Here is a 24,902-nt window from a genome sequence, read left to right as displayed (position 1 = left end):
ATAATATCATTTCTTACTTAAATAAGTAAAATTAATTGATTATTTAAAAAAAAATTAAATAAAATTAATACAAATAATTATTTGATGGTAAAGTCCAAGATGAGTTGAATGATATTTTTTAGACTTGTGAAAAAGAAAGAACTCTTCATATTATAATGGGCTGGACTTCCTTCTAAATGATAATTTTCAACCCAGTCCACCAATTCAAAATTATGAAAACGACACGTCATTCCAAGCTGCAGAAGGCTGTGAAACGACGTGTCGTTTTGTCTCGGCTTAGCAAAACACTCTTCAAGCAGCAGCAAGCAGCAGTCCAGTCTCGAAACTGGAAACATTTTGGGTTCTTTTCAAGATCACCAAATCAAAGGTAAGTTGTTTTCTTGAAAACCCTTTTGTTATTTTTATCCAAGTGTTTTTTTAAGGATTAAAGTTTTGGTTCTTAGATGTTTTAGAGCTTCAAATTTGCGTATTTTTATCATGAAATGTTCCTTTTATTGGTTAAAGTTCTAATTTTTAGATGTATTAGAGCTTGGAATTTGCTTAAATCTTGCATAAACTGAGCTAGTATTTTGATATTCAATGTGCATAAACAGTGAGGGAAGAAAAGATTGTGAAAAACAAGAGAGTGAAGGAAGATAATATGGGGACTGAAGAAAGTGGCGGTGTTTCAAAGAGGCAGAGATTGGATGAGCAGTCTTCAGCTTCTGGTATTGAAAACCCACTTGTGCCTTACAATGATGTGGATGATGAAGAGGAGGATTTTGAAAGAGGGAGAACGGCTAATGGTGGTGGAAGGGTGGAGGAGAATAGGGGACAAGTTGTTGCAGCAGAGAATGGTGAGGAGGAGGAGGAAGAGGAGGAGGATTTGTATGGAGAAGAGAATAGTTTGGAGAAGAGGAAGAGTCAATTTGAGCCTCGTGAGGATTGCCCGTATTTAGATACTGTTAATCGACAGGTAAAGATTGCATCTTTTTTGGATAATTTATGTAGGTTTTGGGTTTATAAATTGTTAAATGTGTTAAGTATTGGCGGTTTTGGATATGATAATATGGATTTTTGTTTAAATAAGGTTATCTGTATATTGTTGTGCAAAAATGCGTTAAGGATATGTTTTCTTGGGGTGTTTTGTGTTTTTGTACTTAAATGTGTGGAAGGATGCGCTTTACTAGATAATTAGTGTAGTTATTTGTATGTTTGTAGGTATAAGTGTGTTAAAGGATTCATTTTTCTGGGTTGTATATGTGAGTTTTTGTGTGTGATTATGTGCACATAAATGTGTTAAAGGCTTCATTTTTTTGGGCTATATATCCGGGTAAATTTTTGTGTAGTTATGTAGATATGTGTGTACATGAATAAGTACAGTAAACATTATTTTGGAGAATATATCAGGATTGTGGTTTATATATGTCTGTGTTTGTGTGCTTAAAATATGTTTTTGATTATTGTTTTTTGGGGGTTTGCAGGTCTTGGACTTTGATTTTGAGAAATTTTGCTCTGTTTCCCTGTCAAATTTGAATGTGTATGCATGTTTGGTTTGTGGGAAGTATTACCAAGGAAGAGGGAAGAAATCCCATGCTTATACTCATAGTCTTGAGGCAGGACACCATGTCTACGTCAATCTTAGGACAGAGAAGGTTTATTGTCTTCCTGATGGATATGAGATTATTGATCCATCACTAGATGATATACGACATGTTCTCAATCCAAGGTCTTTCTCCCCCTCTCTCAGTGGTGCATTATACTTTTCCTGTGGGCATGGGGTTCCTGTTAGTATTTTTTCTTAGAGTTCCTGACCATTTAGTTGAGATGGTAACAGGGGATGGTTATCTGTGGTGTTATTGGTTGCATTTTCGTTTTAACTCACTTCATATGTTTACCAACTTCCAAGAACTTTGCATCATCCATGCAGGTTTACTAGGGATCAAGTCAAACAGCTTGACAAAAACAGGCAATGGTCCAGGGCACTTGATGGGTCTGATTACCTTCCTGGAATGGTAACCATCTGTCCTCTTACTTGATCACCAATTCATCATACTCATCACTGAATTATTGTTCATGATACAACTTCCTTGTGTAATAAGATGCAGATTGGTCCTGCTTATTCATGTAAAAGATGCATATTTTGGACATTTTAACATTGTTTACTGTCTTGCTTGATTTTGATCATCAGGTGGGTCTGAATAACATCAAGGAAACTGATTTTGTAAATGTCACAATTCAGTCGCTAATGAGAGTTACACCCTTAAGGAATTTCTTCCTCATCCCTGAAAACTATCAGCATTGCAAGTCTCCTCTTGTTCAACGCTATGGAGAACTCACTCGTAAAATATGGCATGCTCGGAACTTTAAAGGACAGGTTTGATCCTTTGATTACTTCTCTGAAGTCATGGTTTTCCAATGTTTAAGTTTTGTTTCCTCATTTTATTTGCTCATCTATTCTCTTGGGACTTTTCAGGTGAGCCCACATGAGTTTCTCCAGGCTGTAATGAAAGCTAGTAAGAAACGGTTTCGCATTGGTCAACAGTCTGATCCAGTGGAATTCATGGCATGGCTTCTCAATACACTGCACACAAATCTTAAAACTTTAAAGAAAAATAACAGTATCATTTATGAGTGCTTTCAGGTGCTTTTTTACTTTTCCAATGCTCTTCAGTTCGTTTCAAGTTTGCTGGTTGATATTATAATCTCAGTGGTGCTGGTCTAATTCTTCTTTTCCCGTTAGGGTGAGTTGGAGGTTGTGAAAGAGATTCCTAACAAAGCTATCACTGAGAAGAAAGAAAATGGTAATGACCAGATTGATGGTGGAGCTGGTCATGATATTTTCACAGAAACGTCTAGAATGCCATTCTTGATGCTTGGACTGGATTTGCCACCACCTCCTCTGTTTAAAGATGTGATGGAGAAAAATATAATACCTCAGGTATTTATGCATTGTGTTTTAGCTAGGTTGGAAATATTATTATTATGTCTGCTGTATAGTGCCAATAGGCTCTCTATCTGAGTTAGATGGTATCATCCTGCACTATTGTTTGTGTTATAGAGATCCTAGTTATACGCTTCAAATCATGTTTAATTCTCATTCCAAATGAAAGGTTTCAAAAGACATGCTTGGTTAGATCCCTAGGAGCGAATGTAGATGTCACTGCTTTGGTATAGAACATTTAGTTGATTCTTTTTGTCAGATATTTAAATAAGTCAAATTCTCAACTTAATAAGCTTATGCCTCCATTATTCCTGGGCAATCAAGGTTAATTACTGACCATGGAAGATAGAACATAGTCCAGTTTCTCTTCTTCTTCTCTTTTTTCTCTCACTTCTTATTCAACTATTGAGAGGAAGTGTTAATTTTTGCATCTGTTTCAACTCCTAGTTTAGTGCTTTTGTTGGTTGCCATACAAGTCTATATTTTGCTCAAATGGTTAAATTAAAACCTTACTGACCTGGAATTTAGATGAAAGCTGAATCAACTTAAGTATCCTAGTTTGGGTTTTCAGCTATCAGTATTTGCATGTGATGATCAGATGTGACCCAGAAACACTGGCTGTGTACTTTTGAGCTTATTTATGTTGGGATTTTTTTTCTCTACAGTAGGGTAGCGAGGTTTTGGCTTGATCCATGGGTGGGAAATGAAGGATTTCCTTGGGTAAATTCTACTCATTCCCTTTCTTGGTGGATACTTATTTGACATGTGCTATTGTTTCAGGTTCCTCTGTTCAATATACTGAAGAAATTTGATGGTGAGACTGTGACTGAAGTTGTTCGTCCTCGTGTTGCCCGGATGAAATATCACGTCATCAGATTGCCACAGTATTTAATACTACATATGCAGCGGTTTAAAAAGAACAACTTTTTCATCGAGAAGAATCCCACCTTGGGTAAGGCTCGACACTAACAGTGGATTTTACTTGGAACTTTGTTTGGTTTTGAACTATCCTGTGCTAATTGTTTCTATGATTACAGTCAACTTTCCTGTGAAGAACTTGGAGTTGAAAGATTTTATTCCTTTGCCAATGCCTAAAGAAAATGAGAGATTGCGCTCGAAGTATGATTTGATTGCCGATATTGTCCATGATGGAAAGCCTAATGAGGGTTTCTACAGGGTTTTTGTGCAGCGAAAGTCAGAAGAGCTATGGTAATTCAATTTCTAATCCACTTGTATGGTTGTGAATGAAACTTATAATTACATATCTGATAATCAATGTTTTGCAGGTATGAGATGCAGGATCTGCATGTTTCTGAGACCCTTCCTCAAATGGTTGCTCTCTCTGAGGCATACCTGCAGATATATGAGCAGCAGCAGTAGCACTGGAGTTTAGAAGTCCTATTGTCAACATGTTGTCATACTGTTTTTGGGTACAAGTAACACATGAGTCTTACCTTCTGTAAATGGTTGAGGAAAAATCAGAATACGATGGCACCATTGCTTGACTGGCACTTGGCAGATTTACTAAGCTTAGAAAAACATTGAGGTTTTGTAGAAAAAAAGGCAGTACTTTGTCTGTTTCATATCATTAAAAGGATGAACAGTTTTGTTACTGAAAAACTATCCATCTATTGTAGCAGAGCAGGAAACTTAAATAATTCGATGATGATTGACTTGGGTGATTCAGATAGTGACATAGGTTTGGTTGTCCTGCATTGTGTACAACTTTGATCTGTAGGGATAAAAAATGATATGCTAGGCTTTGGTTTGTTCATTGTTACCTAGTTCTCATGGCAGTAATGTCATGAAAAGCAGTACTCGTAGGCTTCTCTTGTTTTATTGTTGATCACTTCATTGCCTGGATTTCTTTCTGCTAGTATTTTTCTTACAGTGATGTGGTGGATAGTATTCTGTTTCGTGTTGTTGTGATTTTTTGAAGTGCAGCAGTTTTTACTTGAAAAAAAGTGTTAATGCACCCATCCACGCACGCACGCACGCAGAGACAGAGACAGCATGAATTGAAGGTATGTATGCCTCCTTTCAAGTACACACAGCCCTGCATAAATGGTATAAGTGCCTGCTTTCAAATAAAGTAGTCCAGCACACGGGGAAGCCCTAGCATTGAATGGAGTGCTCAATGATGGAGATTGTAAGCAATGCCCTCGGTAGGGAAGTCACTGAATGGAGGCCACAATCAAACCATCAATCTACAACCCCACCTTGCGTAGAGTAGACTCCTCGGTCAGGTATTATAATTATAGTTATGTGTGAACTGTAAAATAGAAAGAAATGACAAGTTGATCTCTCTTGAGAGAAAAGGACGATGAATTGCCTACGGTAGTGAAGAATTCATGTCTAACTTGTATAGGTGGGTTAGTTGTGGATTTTTCATGACTAAACTACGTGGATTGTCTAACAGAGTTATTCATCGATCAACAAGACATGGTTAAGTCCAAGAAGAGGCTTGGGTTGAACAGAGTACTCAGTCTGACAAAAAAAACCCCATAATTGTTTATATATTCATTTAATCACTCTCAAATTTAGTTAGGAAATTACAAAGATTGAGACCCAAAAAGCCTTTAAATTAGGCTAAGAAGGAGATCATCAAGTTGGTTTTGTTTTTTTTTTAATTATTATTTTGGATTTTTTAGTTTGGTTAGAACTTTTATTGCTTGGTATTTTATGATTAGGACTTCTAGTTTCATTTCTTGTTTACGTCAAATTTTCAGATTTATTTAAATAATTATAAATATATTAAAAGATACAAACTATTGAAGAGAAAATATGTAGTAATATATTTTTAAATTAAAATTTTTATGTCGTTATTCTACAAAATTTAACGGGTTTGTATTTCATGTTTTTTTTATTATTATTATCCCCCGCATCACTTACTTCCAAAATGATGGTGTGATAGCTGAAGCCAATCAGTGATGATTTACTGGTGGAGGAAGCAAATATCACTTGCTTTTGTGTGTGGTCAAGAACAAGATGCATATCCCCTCGCACGTCACTACACATGTAAGCAAGTTGGCATTAGTTGGTGTGATAGATTTTAATGCTATAAAACAAAAGGAAGAAAAGAAAAAAAAAGGTACGGTCATTCCATAAGGCCTCAACTTTAACCAAGTTCATCAGAACTAATGTTGGATAGGAAATACATCACTACAACATGACCAAATCAAACAAACTATATATATATATATATATGATACAGACTCTAACTTAATTTAATTTGAGGAATGAAATTAAGCCACAGTAGGAATTGATGATCATTGACGGAATCAACATGGTAGATAAGGCTTAAGCTCTTTAAGGTTTGCTTCCTAACCACTGATCAATCAAGTTTCCAAAAGCAACATACGAAGATCCACCCTCCATCACAGCTTTCTTCGCCATTTCACTGGTTTCTTTGGCCTTGTTCCTAAGTTCACCACCTTGTTCCATCATGGTTTTCACAGCTTTTGTTATCACCTCCGCCTTCACAAAATCTGTAGGACAATCTCTCCTATAATCCAACGTCAATTCCACTGCTAATCCCAAGTCTTTCACCAGCTGAAATGCATTCATGTGTTGCTCAGCATGCAATGGCCAAGTTATAATAGGCACAGCATACCACAAGGCCTCCAAAGTTGAGTTCCATCCACAGTGTGATACGAAAGCGCCTACTGCTTTATGTGCCAAGATTTCTACTTGTGGTGCCCATCCACATAGCATCCCAATGTTTTTAGTTCTTTCCAAGAATCCCTGTGGCAAGATCTCTCCATAGTTGTCAAAAAAACTAGCTTGCAGCTTCCCCTTGGAGGGTTTCAACCGAATGGACCATAAGAACCTCTGTCCACTCCTCTCGAGCCCGATTGCAATTTCTTTCAACTGAGCTTCATCAAAGCATCCTCGACTCCCGAAGCACAAGAACACCACTGATTTTTCAGGTTGATCATCAAGCCATTTCAAGATCCCGTCACGCTTGACGACATCGGATCCTGACAGACTCTTTCCCTTGTGATCAATCAATGGCCCAACATTGAAAAAAGGTGGAATGTCATCTCTAGCCAAAAGAGCACTAACTGCATGGGACTCAGCTTCTGAAAATGTATTAACAATGATACCGTTGGAGTCCTTAAACTTTCTTCCATGGTTTGCAATAGCCTCATATGCCACATCGGTGTGCAATAACGGCATAACACGGTAAGGCACGGGATTTGAATAACAGGGGATGATGTAGTCAGGGTCAGTAGGGCTAAACTTAGGCTCACCCTTGTCTTCTCTATCTGAAAGGTAAAGCGTCATGGCAAGAAAGGCAGCATCACAAGTGTAAAAAACATGAGAAGGGACCCCAAGTTCTTTGGAAACATCAATAAATGCAGTGCAAAACATATCAACAACAACACTAGCAATTGGTGCAGGGTTGTGGGCCATGACTAGGTTAACAATAGTATCTTTCACAAGGGTTTTGTGATCATTGATGTAAGAAGTAAAAGCACTTGCAGGGCGTACAGCTAAAGCATCTGGAGGAGGTGCAGGTATGGTCTCAGGAATTTCGATGAACCTGATTTCTGTATGAATTGAAGCAAGCGATTCGGTGTTCTTGCTCATGCCACCGTCAAATGGATTGTGGATGGCAAGCATGGTTATCAAGAAACTGTCGTTTCTCTCAAGAACCATCTTTGCTAACTGAACAGCTGGTACAAGGTGGCCAAATCCAGGTGCAGGGACGAAGACTAGCTGTGTTTTCTTCATTTTGGAGGTTTTGAATGTTCAATATGGTGATCCTTGTTTGCCTTATAATGGGCTCAAGGTCAATGCCACAATGCCAACTGTTACGATTTTTGTTTTCTAAATTAATCATTAAATTGGATGACAATTACTACGAAGATTGATTTCATAGAAAACTTTTCTTGTAATATTTTTAAACAATTCAAATTAAATAAAAAAAATTATAAATATAAAAGAAAAGAAAGCTAGGGTTTTATTAATCATTTTATTTTGAAGTTATATTTTTAATACACACACACACACACACACACACATATATATATATATATATAAACTAAACTAAAAATTTTATTTTATTTTTAATAAATAAAATTAAATAAATATATTTTTTTAACAACATTAATCTATCCGTAAGATATCATTTATCTTTATTTAAAAATATTATAGATGATTTACTATGATAATTTAATTAAGTATGACTTGATTAATATATATTTTAGAAATTAAAAATTAAAATATAATTAATATAAGGATTATATTTCTAAATCTAGAAAAATCAAGTAGGGACTTAATTGATTAAATTTCTAAAATTACCCTTAAATAATATATAAATATTATTTAAGAAAAGATATATTCATATTTTATTATTTATATGGTTTTAGGATTCCCTATAAATATAAAACTAAGCCTATTATTTTGTAAGTAAAAAATAATGGTTGTTTGTTAGATAAAAAAAATTACATAAACACAATATTAGAGCTAGCACTCTAGGCATAACAATTTCTCTTTTCTAAATAATAATTTAAAATATTTTTCACGGGTAATTTGTGTGAATTATTATTATAAACTGGATAATTAAATGACTTGTGGTTTGCAACAACATAATTTTTAAAAAATAATTTAAAATAAAAAATTTAAATATTCAAATAATAAATCTCTAAATAATTTAAAATCTAATCTAACATGATATAAGAAATAATTAATATCCTGGTAGCGTAGTTTGTGTGTATTGACAGCTTAATATATTCAATCATGCGAATTCTTTGTAGTTTTTATTGTATCAAAATTGATTTAATAATACCTTACTATTAAAAGAAGAAGAAGAAGTCAACAACAATGATTGATTGTGATTGCATTTAATAGCTAGAAAGAATCCAAAGATAATATATACACGATGATATTCTATTTAAATTTATTAAATGGCAATTTCGTAGGAATTGCTGAAGTGTTAAATTGTGGATGAATTTTTATTTTTATTTTATTCTATTGTACTTTTCATCATTGGTAGTTATTTATGAAAAATATTATATCACTATTTATATCAAAATTATTGACACAAAAACTCTATCCCTATTATCTTCTAAAATTATTGATGAAAAATTTCTCATTAGCATTTCTGATTTTATTTATTAATTTTCTGGTAATAATAATAATAATCTTATGCTTAGGTTTATAATCCTATAATTTAAAAACTTAAAAGAATATTAAACCTTCCATTTTTAATTTATATGAAATATTGATAATACAACTAATCAAAGATAAACTAACAATCATTTAAAGAAAATTTAAGAATTTATTGTAGAATTGCATAAATTAATTTTTAAATTTTTAAAAATTACATTTTATAAATTTTTACCAAGTAATTCTACCATCAATTCCTAAACCTAACAATCATTTAAACAAAATTTAAGAATTGATGGTAGAATTGCATAAATTAATTTTAAAATATAAAAAATTAATTTTTATAAATTTTACCAAGTAATTCTATCATCAATTCCTAAAACCTAACAAAATTTAAGAATTGATGATAGAATTACTTGGTAAAAATTTATGAAAATAAGCAAACTTTCTTAATAATCATATATACTCATCCTTCTGATTAAATGACATTTAAATGTCTAAAGTAAAGAATACCTACATCTAGCCAAAACAAAATTCAGGGTTCTTCGTTTCATGCATATATCATAAACGAGAAATCCAAATCAACATGATCAAAAAATAAAATATACACAAACTTTTGAGTCAAAATATTATATTTTTTAAGAGAGAGAATACAAACAATGTGAGTCCATCTAAAGCTATCACATGCCCAACTATTCTAATGGCTCTAATTTTCAACTCTAATGAAAAATAAAATATTAAAAAGTAATTTTTTATATATTTTAAATAAATTTAGGTATTAATTAAAATAAAGTATACAATATTAAGATTATTCAAAATGTTAGTCTCACATCATGCATAAACTAATATGAGCTTATCTTTTAATGTATCATGAATGATTTTATTGGTGTGGGTTTTTTTTTTTTTTTTTTTACATGTATCCCAATTAATTTTTTAAAATTCTAAATTTCACAACCATGTAATGTATTGATAGGGCAGGCAGTGAGGTGACTGTTTCTAGAGGGACGGGTGCTTGTAAATTGGATAGTGGCCATAAGCAAAAAATAAAGAACGAGGAGAGAGAGAGAAAGTCGTGCATAATTTGTGTAGCATGCGATGCTGGGACAGGGATAATATATATATATATATATATATATATATATATATATATGCATGCGTGTGTGTATTTTTTCAAAAATATCATATTATTTTTTTAAATATATTCAATAAATAAGTAGGCTTCGGTTAATATTCAGAAGTCTCGTGTTAAATTATTATCCCTGTCCCACCATATTACACAAATTATGCACAACTTTTTTTTCTTTCTCCTCGTCCTTTATCTTTTTGCTTATTGTCGTGGCTTGTCGATCTCTCACGGTATTTACACGCACCCGTCCCTTTGAAAACATTTTTTTAAAATTCTGATGGTATAGTTAAATTGATCAAAATTTAAATTTATTTTTTAAAAATTATTAATTTCAGTTATATAAATCTCAAAATTATTAAAGATTTATATAATTATTAATTTTAAAACTTTTAAAATTAATCGAGATACATTAAAATTCATCCAATCATTTATATTAATAATAATAAAAAATGGCATTAGGTGGTGTGATAGATTTTAATGCTATAAAACAAAAGGAAGAAAAGAAAGAAAAAGGTACGGTCATTCCATAACAAGGCCCCAACTTTAATTAACTTCATCAGATCTAATGTTGGATAGGAAATACATCACTACAACATGACCAAATCAAACAAACTATATATATTATAAAGACTTTAACTTAATTTAATTTGAGGAATGAAATTAAGCCACAGTAGGAATTGATGACCATTGATGGAGTCAACATGGTAGACAAGGCTTAAGCTCTTCAAGGTTTGCTTCCTAACCATTGATCAATCAAGTTTCCAAAAGCAACATACGAAGATCCACCCTCCACCACAGCTTTCTTCGCCATTTCACCGGTTTCTTTGGCCTTGTTCCTAAGTTCACCGCCTTGTTCCATCATGGTTTTCACAGCTTTTGTTATCACCTCCGCCTTCACAAAATCTGTAGGACAATCTCTCCTAAAATCCAACGTCAATTCCACTGCTAATCCCAAGTCTTTCACCAGCTGAAATGCATTCATGTGTTGCTCAGCATGCAATGGCCAAGTTATAATAGGCACAGCATACCACAAGGCCTCCAAAGTTGAGTTCCATCCACAGTGTGATACGAAAGCGCCTACTGCTTTATGTGCCAAGATTTCTACTTGTGGTGCCCATCCACATAGCATCCCAATGTTTTTAGTTCTTTCCAAGAATCCCTGTGGCAAGATCTCTCCATAGTTGTCAAAAAAACTAGCTTGCAGCTTCCCCTTGGAGGGTTTCAACCGAATGGACCATAAGAACCTATGTCCACTCCTCTCGAGCCCGATTGCAATTTCTTTCAACTGAGCTTCATCAAAGCATCCTCGACTCCCGAAGCACAAGAACACCACTGATTTTTCAGGTTGATCATCAAGCCATTTCAAGATCCCGTCACGCTTGACGGCATCGGATCCTGACAGACTCTTTCCCTTGTGATCAATCAATGGCCCAACATTGAAAATAGGTGGTATATCATCTCTAGCCAAAAGAGCACTAACGGCATGGGACTCAGCTTCTGAAAATGTATTAACAATGATACCGTTGGAGTCCTTAAACTCTCTTCCATGGTTTGCAAAAGCCTCATATTCCACATCGGTGTGCAATAACGGCATAACACGGTAAGGCACGGGATTTGAATAACAGGGGATGATGTAGTCAGGGTCAGTAGGGCTAAACTTAGGCTCACCCTTGTCTTCTCTATCTGAAAGGTAAAGCATCGTGGCAAGAAAGGCAGCATTGGAAGTGTAAAAAACATGAGAAGGGACCCCTAGTTCTTTGGCAACATCAATAAAGGCAGTGCAAAACATATCAACAACAACACTAGCAATTGGTGCAGGGTTGCGGGCCATGACTAGGTTAACAATAGTATCTTTCACAAGGGTTTTGTGATCAATGACGTAAGAAGTAAAAGCACTTGCAGGGCTTACAGCTAAAGCTTCTGGAGGAGGTGCAGGTATGGTCTCAGGAATTTCGATGAACCTGATTTCTGTATGAATTGAAGCAAGCGATTCGGTGTTCTTGCTTATGCCACCGTCAAATGGATTGTTGATGGCAAGCATGGTTATCAAGAAACTGTCGTTTCTCTCAAGAACCATCTTTGCTAACTGAACAGCTGGTACAAGGTGGCCAAATCCAGGTGCAGGGACGAAGACTAGCTGTGTTCTCTTCATTTTAGAGGTATTGACTGTTCATCACGGTGGTCCTTGTTTGCCTTATAATGGGCTCAAGGTCGTCAATGCAACAATGCCAGCTGTTATGATTTTATTTTTCTAAATTAATCATCAAATGGGATATGACAATTAGTACAAAGACTGATTTCATTGAAAACTTTTCTTTGTAATATTTTTAAACAATTCAAATTAAATAAAAAAATATATAAATATAAAAGAAAAGAAAGCTAGGTTTCATTAATCATTTTAAATTATATGAAATATTGATAATACAACTAATTAAACATAAACTAACAATCATTTAAACAAAATTTAAGAATTGATGGTAGAATATCATAAATTAATTTTTATAAATTTTACAAAGTAATTCTACCATCAATTCCTAAACCTAACAATCATTTAAACAAAATTTAAGAATTGATGGTAGAATTGCATAAATTAATTTTAAAATATAAAAAATTAATTTTTATAAATTTTACCAAGTAATTCTACCATCAATTCCTAAAACCTAACGAACTTCAAGAATTGATGATAGAATTTCTTGGTAAAAATTTATGAAAATAAACAAACTTTCTTAATAATCATATATACTCATCCTTCTTATTAAATGACATTTAAATGTCTAAAGTAAAGAATACCTACATCTAGCCTAAACAAAATTCAGGGTTAGGTTGGGACCAAGAGAAGAAGGTTAGATCGGAGATGGAAAGGTTAGGTAAGGAGATAAGATGGTTTGGTTGGGGACAAGGATGTTCATCATTTTTTATCTTAAATGTTTTTTCTCTTTATAAGAAGCCCGATTTCCTCGAATACAAAAATCCAAGCCCATGTATAGGCCCAATATAAGAAATCCAAACTATGTTTAGGCCCAACATATGCACCGACTACGAGACATTGCATGTCAACTGAGCTCTTTCCAATTTTTCAACGCCAAGTGTTTCTTCGCCATCACCAACTCATCTCTGTTCATATTTTCATCTCGTAGCAACACTGTGCTGAAACTATCTTGTGAATTTGTTGTCTTTGAACGTCATTCAATGCAAAAAAGCTCCAAAATCTACCATCAAGACATGTAGGTAGTGTTGCTGCGGGTGCTTTTCAAATAGTTTTTTGTATCGAAATACATGTTAATGATATTTTTTTATTTTTTAAAAATCATTTTTGATATCAGCACATTAAAACGATTCAAAAAATACAAACTACACTTAATTTTAATAAAATAAACAAAAATTTCAAATTTAAACAAAACACAATTACAATCACAATACCAAACATTCCTGTGTATTGATGGGGAGGCAGTGAGGTGACTGTTTCTGGAGGGACGGGTGCTTGTAAATTGGATAGTGATGGGTCGACAAGCCATGGCCATAAGCAAAAAGATAAAAGGACGAGGAGGGAGATAAAAAAAGTTGAGCATAATTTGTGGAACACGGTGGGACAGGGATAATAATTTAATATGAGACTTTTGAATATTAACCGAAAACCTACTTCTTTATTGAATATTTTAAAAAAAAAAACCAAAAAGATAAAGGACGAGGAGGGAGAAAAAAAAAGTTGTGCATATATATGCGCGCGTATTATTTTTTTAAATATATTCAATAAATAAGTAGGCTTCGGTTAAAGTCTCATGTGAAATTATTATCCCTGTCCCACCATATTACACAAATTATGCGCAACTTTTTTTCTGTCTTCTCGTCCTTTATCTTTTTGCTTATAGCCGTGGCTTGTCCATCCCTCACGGTTCAATTTACAATATATAATCAAAATATAATATTTTTTATATAAAATAATTTAATAATTTTAAATTTAATGATCGTGAATTTTTTTATAGATATAGATGATTTTTCTATATAAAAAAATATCAACTAGAATTATTTTAAAAATAATATTTTGATATAATAAAAATTTCATAATTTCAACAGCCTTAAAATTTTATTTGTAAAGTATTTTTATTCCATAAATTTTATCTTTATATAACTAACTAATTGACTGTAATATATATTAAACTAACATAAAAATACATGAACTATTATGTGTTTGGATTATAATTTTTTTTATCAATCATTGATCACTAAAATATTAAACTTGACCACCCCAACTTGATTGTCGAATCAATTTTAAAAATAACTAAAATAATTATCTTAACCTTGTAAATTACATTGTTAATATGAAAAACTATATTACAACTTAAAACAAATTAAAAAATTAGAGTTTTAGTTTTTCGATTTGAAAATTTCAAATCTTAAAACATTGGTGATGAACGAATTCACGATTGATGGTGGGTTTTTTGAAACGACACAGAAAGATTTCTAATTCAAATACTACAACAGGTGACAGTTAAACCATCAATTATTTATACCTACCATATAGCCTGAATTAAAGGTATATATACCTGCTTTCAAATATAAGAAAATCAAGGTGTCATCTTCCAGAGATCATGTAGTCCAGCAAACGGGGAAGCCGTAGCATGGAATGGAGTGACCAGTGATCGGATTGCGAGAAATACCCTCGGCAGGGAAGGCACTGAAGGCATGGAAGCCACCAGCTAGCAAGGGAAAAGACTAGCCAAGTTTTTGTCACGACGGAGACAGTAAAGCTGCCCTCTTGATTTGATCGATAGCCACTTCCTGTCTAAAGGTGTCGAGACTTGAGCCCCTAGTTTTTGACCTCTCTTCTGATTTCTTTCACTCTTTTTCGTCAATAAAGATAAATATATCATTCCTTTTTTGGGTTGAATAGAATTTTTAATTTAGTTTATATATATATTTTTTAAATTTAGATTAAAAATATAATTTTAAAATAAAGTGATTAATTAAAGCTTTTTCCTCTCTTGTATTTATATTTCTCTTTGTTGTTTAATTTAGATTATTTAGATTAAAAATGAACTATTATGTATTTATATTTTTTATATTTCTCTTTGTTGTTACATAAAAGTTTTTCTATGAAATCAATCTAATAGTTGTCATATCCAATTTGATGATCAATTTAGGATAAAAAAATCATAACAGCTGGCATGGTGGCATTGACCTTGAGCCCATTATAAGGCAAACAAGGATCACCATATTGAACATTCAAAACCTCCAAAATGAAGAAAACACAGCTAGTCTTTGTCCCTGGACTTGGATTTGGCCACCTTGTATCAGCTGTTCAGTTAGCAAAGATGGTTCTTGAGAGAAATGACAGTTTCTTGATAACCATGCTTGCCATCCACAATCCATTTTCCGGTAGCATAAGCAAGAACACCGAATCGCTTGCTTCAATTCATACAGAAATCAGGTTCATTGAAATTCCTGAGACCATACCTGCACCTCCTCCAGAAGCTTTAGCTGTAGGCCCTGCAAGTGCTTATACTTCTTACATCAATGATCACAAAACCCTTGTAAAAGATACTATTGTTAACCTAGTCATGGCCCAAAACCCTACACCAATTGCTAGTGTTGTTGTTGATATGTTTTGCACTGCCTTTATTGATGTTGCCAAAGAACTTGGGGTCCCTTCTCATGTTTTTTACACTTCTGATGCTGCCTTTCTTGCCACGATGTTTTACCTTTCAGATAGAGAGGACAAGGGTGAGCCTAAGTTTAGCCCTACTGACCCTGACTATATCATCCCCTGTTATTCAAATCCAGTGCCTTACCGTGTTATGCCGTTATTGCACACCGATGTGGATTATAAGGCTTTTGCAAACCATGGAAGACAGTTTAAGGACTCAAACGGTATCATTGTTAACACATTTTCAGAAGCTGAGTCTCATGCAGTTAGTGCTCTTTTGGCCAGAGATGATATACCACCAATTTTCAATGTTGGGCCATTGATTGATCACAAGGGAAAGAGTCTGTCAAGATCGGATGCCGTCAAGCGTGACGAGATCTTGAAATGGCTTGATGATCAACCTGAAAAATCAGTGGTATTCTTGTGCTTCGGAAGTGGAGGAGGCTTTGATGAAGCTCAGTTGAAAGAAATTGCAATCGGGCTCGAGAGGAGTGGACATAGGTTCTTATGGTCCATTCGGTTGAAACCCTCCAAGGGGAAGCTGCAAGCTAGTTTTTTTGACAACTATGGAGAGATCTTGCCACAGGGATTCTTGGAAAGAACTAAAAACATTGGGATGCTATGTGGATGGGCACCACAAGTAGAAATCTTGGCACATAAAGCAGTAGGCGCTTTCGTATCACACTGTGGATGGAACTCAACTTTGGAGGCCTTGTGGTATGCTGTGCCTATTATAACTTGGCCATTATATGCTGAGCAACACATGAATGCATTTCAGCTGGTGAAAGACTTGGGATTAGCAGTGGAATTGACGTTGGATTTTAGGAGAGATTGTCCTACAGATTTTGTGAAGGCGGAGGTGATAACAAAAGCTGTGAAAACCATGATGGAACAAGGTGGTGAACTTAGGAATAAGGCCAAAGAAACCAGTGAAATGGCGAAGAAAGCTGTGATGGAGGGTGGATCTTCGTATGTTGCTTTTGGAAACTTGATTGATCAGTGGTTAGGAAGCAAACCTTGAAGAGCTTAAGCCTTATCTACCATGTTGATTCCATCAATGATCATCAATTCCTACTGTGGTTTAATTTCATTCCTCAAATTAAATTAAGTTAAAGTCTTTGTCATATATATATAGTTTGTTTGATTTGGTCATGTTGTAGTGATGTATTTCCTATCCAACATTAGTTCTGATGAACTTGGTTAAACTGTTAAAGTTGAGGCCTTATGGAATGACCGTACCTTTTTCTTGTTCTTCTTTTTCTTTTCTTTTATATATATATATATGTCCTTGGAAGCATGAAAGGAAACTTTTAAATTTACCCATATGGGATTTGGGATAGCCATCTAAATATAGATTAGTCAAAATTATTATTATATTTTTTAATTATTTTAATGAGTTAATATAAAAAATAAAAATAGAAAAATATTTTAAAAAAATATATTTTTTTAAAAATATTTTAAAAATCATTTACTACTGCACAACAAAACATTAAGAGTTGAATTCAAATCAAGAAATAGTTCTTGATGGACAATCAAAAAGTGCTGGAACAATCAAGGGACCCAACACTAGCATTAAAATCTATCACACCACCAACCAATGCCAACTTGCTTACATGTGTAGTGACGCCATCACTTGACAGTATGTGATGCGGACCAAAAAAAAAAACGTAAATAGTTTGTATTTTTAATTTTGTAGAATGACTACATATAATCTTTAATTTAAAAATTTATTACTAAATATTTTATCTTCAATGGTTTGTATTTTTTAAAATATTTATAATTTTTCAAATAAATCTAAAATATCAACGTAAAACAAGAAAGGAAATTAGTTGATTATTTAGAAGTGTAGTTGTAGTTGCTTTTCAAAGTGTTTTTAATTTCAAAATACATTAAAATAATTTTTATTTTTTTTATTTTTTAAAAATTATTTTTGAAATCAACATATCAAAACAATTCAAAACATAAAAAAAATTATTTTTTAATAAAAAAAATTTTAAATTTTTTAAAAACACGAATTGACCCGTATTTCTAAACACTCTCTGACAATTCTAAACATAAAATTCCAAGCAATAAAAGTTATGAAGGCCTTTTGGGTCTCGATCTTTGAAATTTCCTTTCCAAATTTGAGAGTGATTAAAAGAAGATATCAAAAATTATGGGATTTTTTTTGTCAAGCCCTTTACTCTGCTAAAACCAAGCCTCTTCTTGAACTTAACTATGTCTTATTGATCAATAAATAACTTTGTTAGACAATCCATGTAGTCTAGTCATAACAAATCCGCAACTACTAATTAAAACCACCAGCATAAATTATACATGAATTCTTCATTATCATAGACAATTCATCTTTAGAGAGATCAACTTGTCATTGCTTTCTATTTTATAATTAACATATAACCATAATTATAATATATGACCCAAGAGTCTACTTTACCAAAGGTCGAGGATGTAGGTCGATGGTTTGATTCAATTCATCCAAAGTTTTTTTAAAAAAACCCTCAACAATATCATTATTTTTATAAAAAAAAAATTTATTTTTTTTTTCACTAACTCGGCCAAGCTAAGCTCCGAGTCAATAGATCAATGTATTGATTTGATCAACAAGTTAACCCCTCAAGCTAAACTTTGAATAAATCTAGATTGGATATTATACCTATAAACTTAACATTCACCTTTTCCTATGGTTATTACTAGAATGAAGAAACCACAGCTAGTGTTAATTCCTGCAGCAAAATTTGGCCATCTTGTGTCAACAACTGAGTTAGCAACCCACATACTTTGGTTAACCCCAATTGAAAGAGTTATCAAATGAGCTCAAGCATTTGTATCGCATTTATAAACCACCATCCAAGGGTCACTTCCTGCTAGGAGATCACGACAGAAGAATTCCTCAGAAGAACTAAAAATGTCAGCTTGATATGTTGTTGGACACCGCAAGTACAGGTCTTGGCATATAAAGCAATAGCTACATTTGTATGGTATGGTGTGCCTATTATAACTTCGGCCATTGTATGATAAGCAACAAATTAATGCATTTAAATTGGTCAAGTTTTTTGGGATTAGCTATTGAGTTGAAAATGGATTATAAGTGCTTAGGAATGTGGTATTTAGCAATTGAATTATGGGTTAATTACATGTTCTAGCAATATAGTTTATTATCTATGATTTATCAAACTTGTAGTTCGTTGTAAAAAGCATATAATTTGCAAAACAGTTTAGGAAACTAAAGATGACAAAGTCAGTAATCTTTAAATAAACTATCACTATTAATGAGAGAAAGAGCGTTTATTTTTAAAAACATTAGTGTTTATTCTTAGTTTTGATGTGATGAATGCTCCGAAATTAAAAAGGTATTTTTATAGAGAACAAAGATTTAAACTCTATATCTGGATGGTTCAGTAGGTATTTATAATCCATTGAACCTTGTCGTTTTTGTTGGAGTATAAGGATTAGAAAGTCATTTTCTCCTAACAACATTAATGGGAGATAAATATCATTTCCACAACATTAATAAATGATAAAATATTCCTTAGCCAATTTTAATGGTGAAGAAAAAAAATATGATAGGCCCTTAGAAGACTTTTATACATCTAGAGATGTAGAGAGATGAATATCATTAACATTAATATTTTATGTTAAAAGTCATAAGAATAAACAAACAAAGTCTTGTGGCCCAACATGAGACCCAAAATGATAGTCATACTCATATCTAATTGGGCTTTCCATGTAGCTAAACTCAATAACATTGAGTCTGACAACTTGTCATATTCATATCCGCTTGAGCTGAACACGTAGCTGAACTCAAGGATATTGAGTTTAGTAGCTCGCCAGACTTATATCTGCTTGGGCTCAGCGCGTAGCCTAACCCAATGATATTGGGTCTGGCATCTCGATAGATCCATGTCTACTTGAGATCATCGCTTAACTGAACTCAATGATATTAGGTCTAGTGACTTACTAGACTCATCGCTTAGCTTAACTTTTTAATTTTTTTAAATAATATTATTTTGAATTAATTTATCTAAATCATTACTGAAATCAAAAAAAAAAATATGAGTAGATTTGGCCTGAGTTTTTAACAATGAGCAGGAGTTGATGAATAATTTATACAATAGTAAATTACTGTTTTTTAACGGTAATTCTAACATAATTTGATTAATCAAATTCTAAGATTAAAGGATGTCAAGCATAAGAGAGAGAGAGAGAGAGATCTTGAAAAGGAATTAAATCATAATTTATTATTTTTTTAGCAGAATAAACGCATAAATAAAAGTTCTAAGAACATGATTTTGTTACGAAAATGCAAGTAGGGGCAATGACAAGAAACAAATCTTTTGCCTTTACGAGAAGACTGATATGGCAAGTGAGGCAACCACTACCAAGTTGTCGTTTTATATTTGATGGGTAATAACCCAGCTAAACGACACCTCTTGGGTTGTTGGCCTGGGTTTTGGTAAGGGCTAGATTCTCTTGATTTTTTTTTCTTCTTAGTTCTTTTTCTTTATCTCAAAGCATGACACAATAAAAAAATAATTTAGTTCATAAAATATTTTAAATTTTATTCTCTCGTATTTAAGAATTATTATGCTGTGGTTTGCTAGGCAGACTCATCGTGCAACCAAATTAATCACACCCAAAAAACAAGAGATTTCGATCATCATCTCTCTCTGTTTTTTTTTTTTAAGGAAATATATTGATTCTCCCTCTAATCTAGGCTAATGGCAAGAATTTCTATATCATTGTGAGTTTCCAATAAATTATTTTAGGTATTTTCAAAATTATAAAACTTTCTTTCAATAGAAAAACAAAACAATATTCTAAACACAAGGATATGATAAAAAGTTTTCATATTGAGTAGCATGAAAAAAAAAATTCCAAGCTCAACCAATCCTTTTTAATGTTTTTGGAAGACATAATTCACAGCTATCATTTATAGTACTCTTTATCCTCATTTTTCTGGAAGTGGGGACAACACCTTTTAGCTTCTCCTTGGTTAAATATCAAATACTGTTGCATTTTCAAAAAACAATTATTATATGTATAGTCCTAACTCCTTACCATAATTATTGTAAAATAAATTAATAAAAAAATCTCTCTAGGGACCCTATTTTTTCTTCACCTAATCGTCAACGCATGGCAGCACTCAGTTGTTGAAGATCAGTATGTTCTCAACCAATTTTCAGAGTAAAAGAGCATTGAATTCGGACTATATATAGTGCCCCATAACCCAGTCCCATATTATTTATCCAAAACATAGAAGCCAAAAACCTTCCATATCCGCCAAAAATGGCACCCGCTCAAACCACCACACCCAAGAATGCACTGGTCTTCGTCCCAGCACCAGGAATTGGTCATCTTGTATCAGTCATGGAGTTTGCAAAACGTTTGCTTGAAAGAGATGACAGTTTCTCCATCACAATGCTTCTTATGTCCCCACCATTTGCACATGATGTTACAACCTATGTTGAGAAACTTAATGCATCTCACCCAGAATTTCAATTCCTTGGTCTGCCTTCTGTAGCCCCACCACCCCTGGAAGATGTTCTTGCTTGTCCTGAACATTTTGTGTCAGTTTTCATCGCTGATCATAAGAACCATGTTAAGGATATGATTGTCAACCATGTTTTGTCCAACAAGTCAGTTAAACTTGCTGGTTTGGTTCTTGATTTGTTTTGTACTGCCTTTGTTGATGTTGCCAAAGACCTTGGTGTCCCTTCTTATATTTTCTTTGCTTCTGGTGCTGCTTTTCTTGGTTCCATGCTTTACCTCCCTGATAGATTTGACAAGGGAGGAGTCACCTACAAACCAACCGATCCTGACTCTATTATCCCTAGTTACATCAACCCAGTTCCCTCCAGGGTGTTGCCAAGTTTGTTGTTCCATGATGGTGGGTATTCAACTTTCGTAAGCCATGCTAGGAAATTCAAGGAGGCAAAGGGTATCATTGTCAATACATTTGCAGAGCTAGAATCCCACGCTGTTAACTATCTTAATGGCGAGGCAGATGTACCCCATGTTTACACTGTGGGGCCAGTGGTTGATCACAAGGGCAACAGTCCAGTAGCTGATGGGAACCAACGTGAAGAGATCATGAACTGGCTCGACGCTCAGCCACAGAAATCAGTGGTGTTTCTGTGCTTTGGAAGTCAAGGGAGCTTCGGTGTGCCTCAATTGAAAGAGATTGCACTTGGGCTTGAGCAAAGTGGCCAAAGGTTCTTGTGGTCTATTAGGAGACCACCTTCTCAAGAATCTTTGAACCCCGGTGAAGTTAATGATTTTAGTGAGCTTTTGCCCGAAGGGTTTCTGGGCAGGACAAAAGATGTAGGGTTTATTTGTGGGTGGGCTCCTCAAGTTGAAGTCTTAGCCCATAAAGCCACAGGTGCGTTTGTGTCCCATTGTGGATGGAACTCAATTTTGGAGAGTACTTGGTATGGTGTGCCTGTTGTAACATGGCCCTTGTATGGTGAGCAACAAATCAATGCATTCCAGTTGGTAAAGGACGCAGGAGTGGCAATTGAAATGAAAATGGATTACAGGAAGGATGGCGGTGAGGTTGTGAAGGCAGACCAAGTAGCAAAAGCAGTGAAGGATGTGATTGAAGGTGCTAGTGACGTGAAAAGCAAGGTTAAAGCAATGAGTGAAACTGGCAGGAAAGCACTGTTGGAGGGTGGATCTTCATATGTGGCATTTGAAACCTTGGTTGGTGTTTTGTCAGGAAACAAGGCTTGAAGAACTTACACGCCATGTTAAAATCTGAGGTTGATTCTGCACCTACGTACGTATGTTACCTCTTGTCTTGGTTCTTTTGGGTGATGATGCTAGTGCTCTGCGTCAACCCTATTAGATTTGGTTTTGGTCAATCTTCCTTTTTTTTTCTCTTTCTTTTTTGTCTAGGATGAGTTCATGGTTGGTCCCAAATGCGTCCCCTCTTGTACTCTCAATAGTCTGCAATAAAATTATCTCTTAATTTATCAAGAAAAGGGAGCTGTCCATGATTTGAACGAATTAATTTCAGGTTTTACAACTACGACAAAAGACAACGACTAAATTTAGACCGAGAGTTGATGTCTTCCACTAAACAATAAAGATAGATGAACCACTCGAGCAACCTGTCGTTCCAAAGTCAAATCATATCATGTGGAATACAAACGTGTTTCCTTCTATGGGTCAACTATTTATGAGGGCACTCAAGTAATAAAGACAAACCAATTTATAAATACATGCATGGATTTTTTATTTTTATTAACATGAATGAATGTTTTAGCTAACTTGTTTATAATTTTACTAATTTCAAAAATTTTAAAATTAATAATTATATAAACCTTTAATAATCCTGATAGCACTAAAACATATAATTATTGATTTTTTTTCCTTGTGAAATAGAAACTTGTACATTTTCCTCCTTTCCCACTATGACTTTGTGACAACAGCCTGAAAATTTCCTTAATCATGAATCAACACAAACAAAACTGGCCGACCATTTTTTATGTTTTGTGTTTTTTTTCCAAAAGAAATTCTCACGAAGTAATTATTCTTCATAGGGTGCCTATAAGAAAATCTTAATCATGCTATTTCCTCTTTTAATAGACAATTATTGACTTTTTTTTAAATTTTTCTTATTGTAATGGTTAATTTAGAATATTCTTGGCCTTATTTTAGCACACCAAAATTTTATTATTCATGAGAAACTACCTCCGTTTTATATTATAATCTAAATTTTTTACTTCTCCCGATGAAAAAAAAATTAAGTTTTGTTCGTGAAAAATCTAATATTAAATGTTGAAAGCGCAGTTATAAAATCCAAAACATCTGACGGATGGAACTGGAACCGTGTCGGTTTGTGTTAAATAAAAAATAGGTTAAGGTATATTTTGATCTGGCCTAGACTTATAAAAAACCTCGCAACCCATTATGTTAATTTTTTTTTTCGAATTTTTTTTTATTAAAATAACTTTTTTATTTTTTTAATTAATTCATGTGGACTCTCTCGATCCACCGCAACCTATGTCCTGTCTGGGTGTTGCCCCCAAGTTAATTGTGGTCAGAAGTTTTATTAGAACAAAACTAGTGTGGTGCCTATTTTATGCTGTGGGTCCGCACAATTTTTTCAATAAAATATTTAGTTATTGCAGGTATGTTTTTTTAAAAAATCTAATAACTCATCTTATATTTTTAACGAACTAAATAAATTGGTTTTATTTTAACCATATAAAAAAATAATATCAAACCAGAATATATGTATATTACAACAATATGGGGAAAAAACTTTATCCTAGAGAAAAAAATCCAAAACAAAAAATTAAAATTAAAAAAACAAGAGTTAAAATTGAAAGAAAAAATAAATTAAAGCGCAACAATTAATTTTTAATTCAAAGTTAAATCGGAAAGAATAAAAACATTAACAAAAAAAATCAAAAGAATAAAAATTAAAATGAAAAAAAAAAATAATACACTACCACTGTGTAAATAAATTTTTTTAAAAAAAGCCATCAACAATAAATAAAAATGTAATCTGAAAAATTAAGAAACGAATATAAATCAAAATATTTAATATTACAATAAAATTCATTTAGCAAGTTGTGTTTAATGAATTTGTTTATTAAAATTAATTTGTAATATAAATCAACACACACAAAATTTATTGAATAAAATAAAAAATATCATGCAAGACTACTCATATTAAAAATATTATAAAAATAAATAAATGTTTTTTATTTTTAAAAATAAATTGAATGTATATATATATATAAAAAAGAATGAGGTAAGGCACTACCAGCCTGGTAAGCCAAACCTAGTACTCATCAAGAAAGGGCTTACATGTACAGACTTTAATTTTTTTAAGTTAATGGGGCGAACAACAATTCACTCATTTTAATTCTTTGAAAAAAAAATAGACGACACTCTCTTTGGAAAACTCATATTGTGGCTACAAGATTCTTGTTTTTTTTTACCTGAAAGATCTATTTTGACCTAAAATATCTAGAAAAACACCATGTAAATCTTGTTAAATTAATTCATTGTTTCTAAAAACACAAAAAAATAATCTCAAAACCTAAATTTAACCTAAATCAAATCTATTTTTTAAGTATTTTCAA

The 24,902-nt window shown here is 33.2% G+C and overlaps 5 protein-coding genes across 6 annotated transcripts; 3 read left to right on the top strand and 2 right to left on the bottom strand.

Annotated features, from left to right (window-relative positions):
* Positions 1-257: 257 nt before the first annotated feature.
* Positions 258-4,697, top strand: LOC133677376 (uncharacterized). Of its 2 annotated transcripts, XM_062099395.1 has the most exons (10): positions 258-367; positions 594-955; positions 1,464-1,708; positions 1,910-1,994; positions 2,171-2,356; positions 2,456-2,623; positions 2,723-2,920; positions 3,704-3,875; positions 3,961-4,132; positions 4,210-4,697. In XM_062099395.1, exons 2-10 carry the CDS (start codon positions 641-643, stop codon positions 4,301-4,303), a joined length of 1,635 nt encoding a protein of 544 aa, XP_061955379.1. In that variant the 5' UTR covers positions 258-367; positions 594-640; the 3' UTR covers positions 4,304-4,697. The 2 variants fall into 2 exon arrangements, with proteins under 2 accessions (XP_061955379.1, XP_061955380.1); XM_062099396.1 differs by lacking the exons at positions 258-367; positions 1,464-1,708 and having other exon boundaries at positions 827-955.
* A 1,305-nt stretch (positions 4,698-6,002) lies between these two features.
* On the bottom strand, positions 6,003-7,684 carry LOC133677377 (UDP-glycosyltransferase 71K1-like). Its single transcript, XM_062099397.1, has one exon. It carries the CDS (start codon positions 7,658-7,660, stop codon positions 6,233-6,235), a length of 1,428 nt encoding a protein of 475 aa, XP_061955381.1. The 5' UTR covers positions 7,661-7,684; the 3' UTR covers positions 6,003-6,232.
* A 3,001-nt stretch (positions 7,685-10,685) lies between these two features.
* LOC133677601 (UDP-glycosyltransferase 71K1-like) lies at positions 10,686-12,387 on the bottom strand. The gene has a single exon (XM_062099691.1). The coding sequence runs from the start codon at positions 12,313-12,315 to the stop codon at positions 10,888-10,890; it is 1,428 nt and encodes a 475-aa protein (XP_061955675.1). The 5' UTR covers positions 12,316-12,387; the 3' UTR covers positions 10,686-10,887.
* Positions 12,388-15,354: 2,967 nt separating this feature from the next.
* Positions 15,355-17,058, top strand: LOC133676819 (UDP-glycosyltransferase 71K1-like). The gene has a single exon (XM_062098569.1). It carries the CDS (start codon positions 15,401-15,403, stop codon positions 16,826-16,828), a length of 1,428 nt encoding a protein of 475 aa, XP_061954553.1. The 5' UTR covers positions 15,355-15,400; the 3' UTR covers positions 16,829-17,058.
* A 3,822-nt stretch (positions 17,059-20,880) lies between these two features.
* LOC133677326 (anthocyanidin 3-O-glucosyltransferase 2-like) lies at positions 20,881-22,787 on the top strand. Its single transcript, XM_062099300.1, has one exon. The coding sequence runs from the start codon at positions 21,094-21,096 to the stop codon at positions 22,534-22,536; it is 1,443 nt and encodes a 480-aa protein (XP_061955284.1). The 5' UTR covers positions 20,881-21,093; the 3' UTR covers positions 22,537-22,787.
* The last annotated feature ends 2,115 nt before the right edge of the window (positions 22,788-24,902 follow it).

The sequence above is a fragment of the Populus nigra genome, chromosome 17 (assembly GCF_951802175.1).
Source record: "Populus nigra chromosome 17, ddPopNigr1.1, whole genome shotgun sequence".
Lineage (NCBI taxonomy): Eukaryota > Viridiplantae > Streptophyta > Magnoliopsida > Malpighiales > Salicaceae > Populus > Populus nigra.
This window is presented reverse-complemented; position numbering and strand designations above follow the sequence as displayed.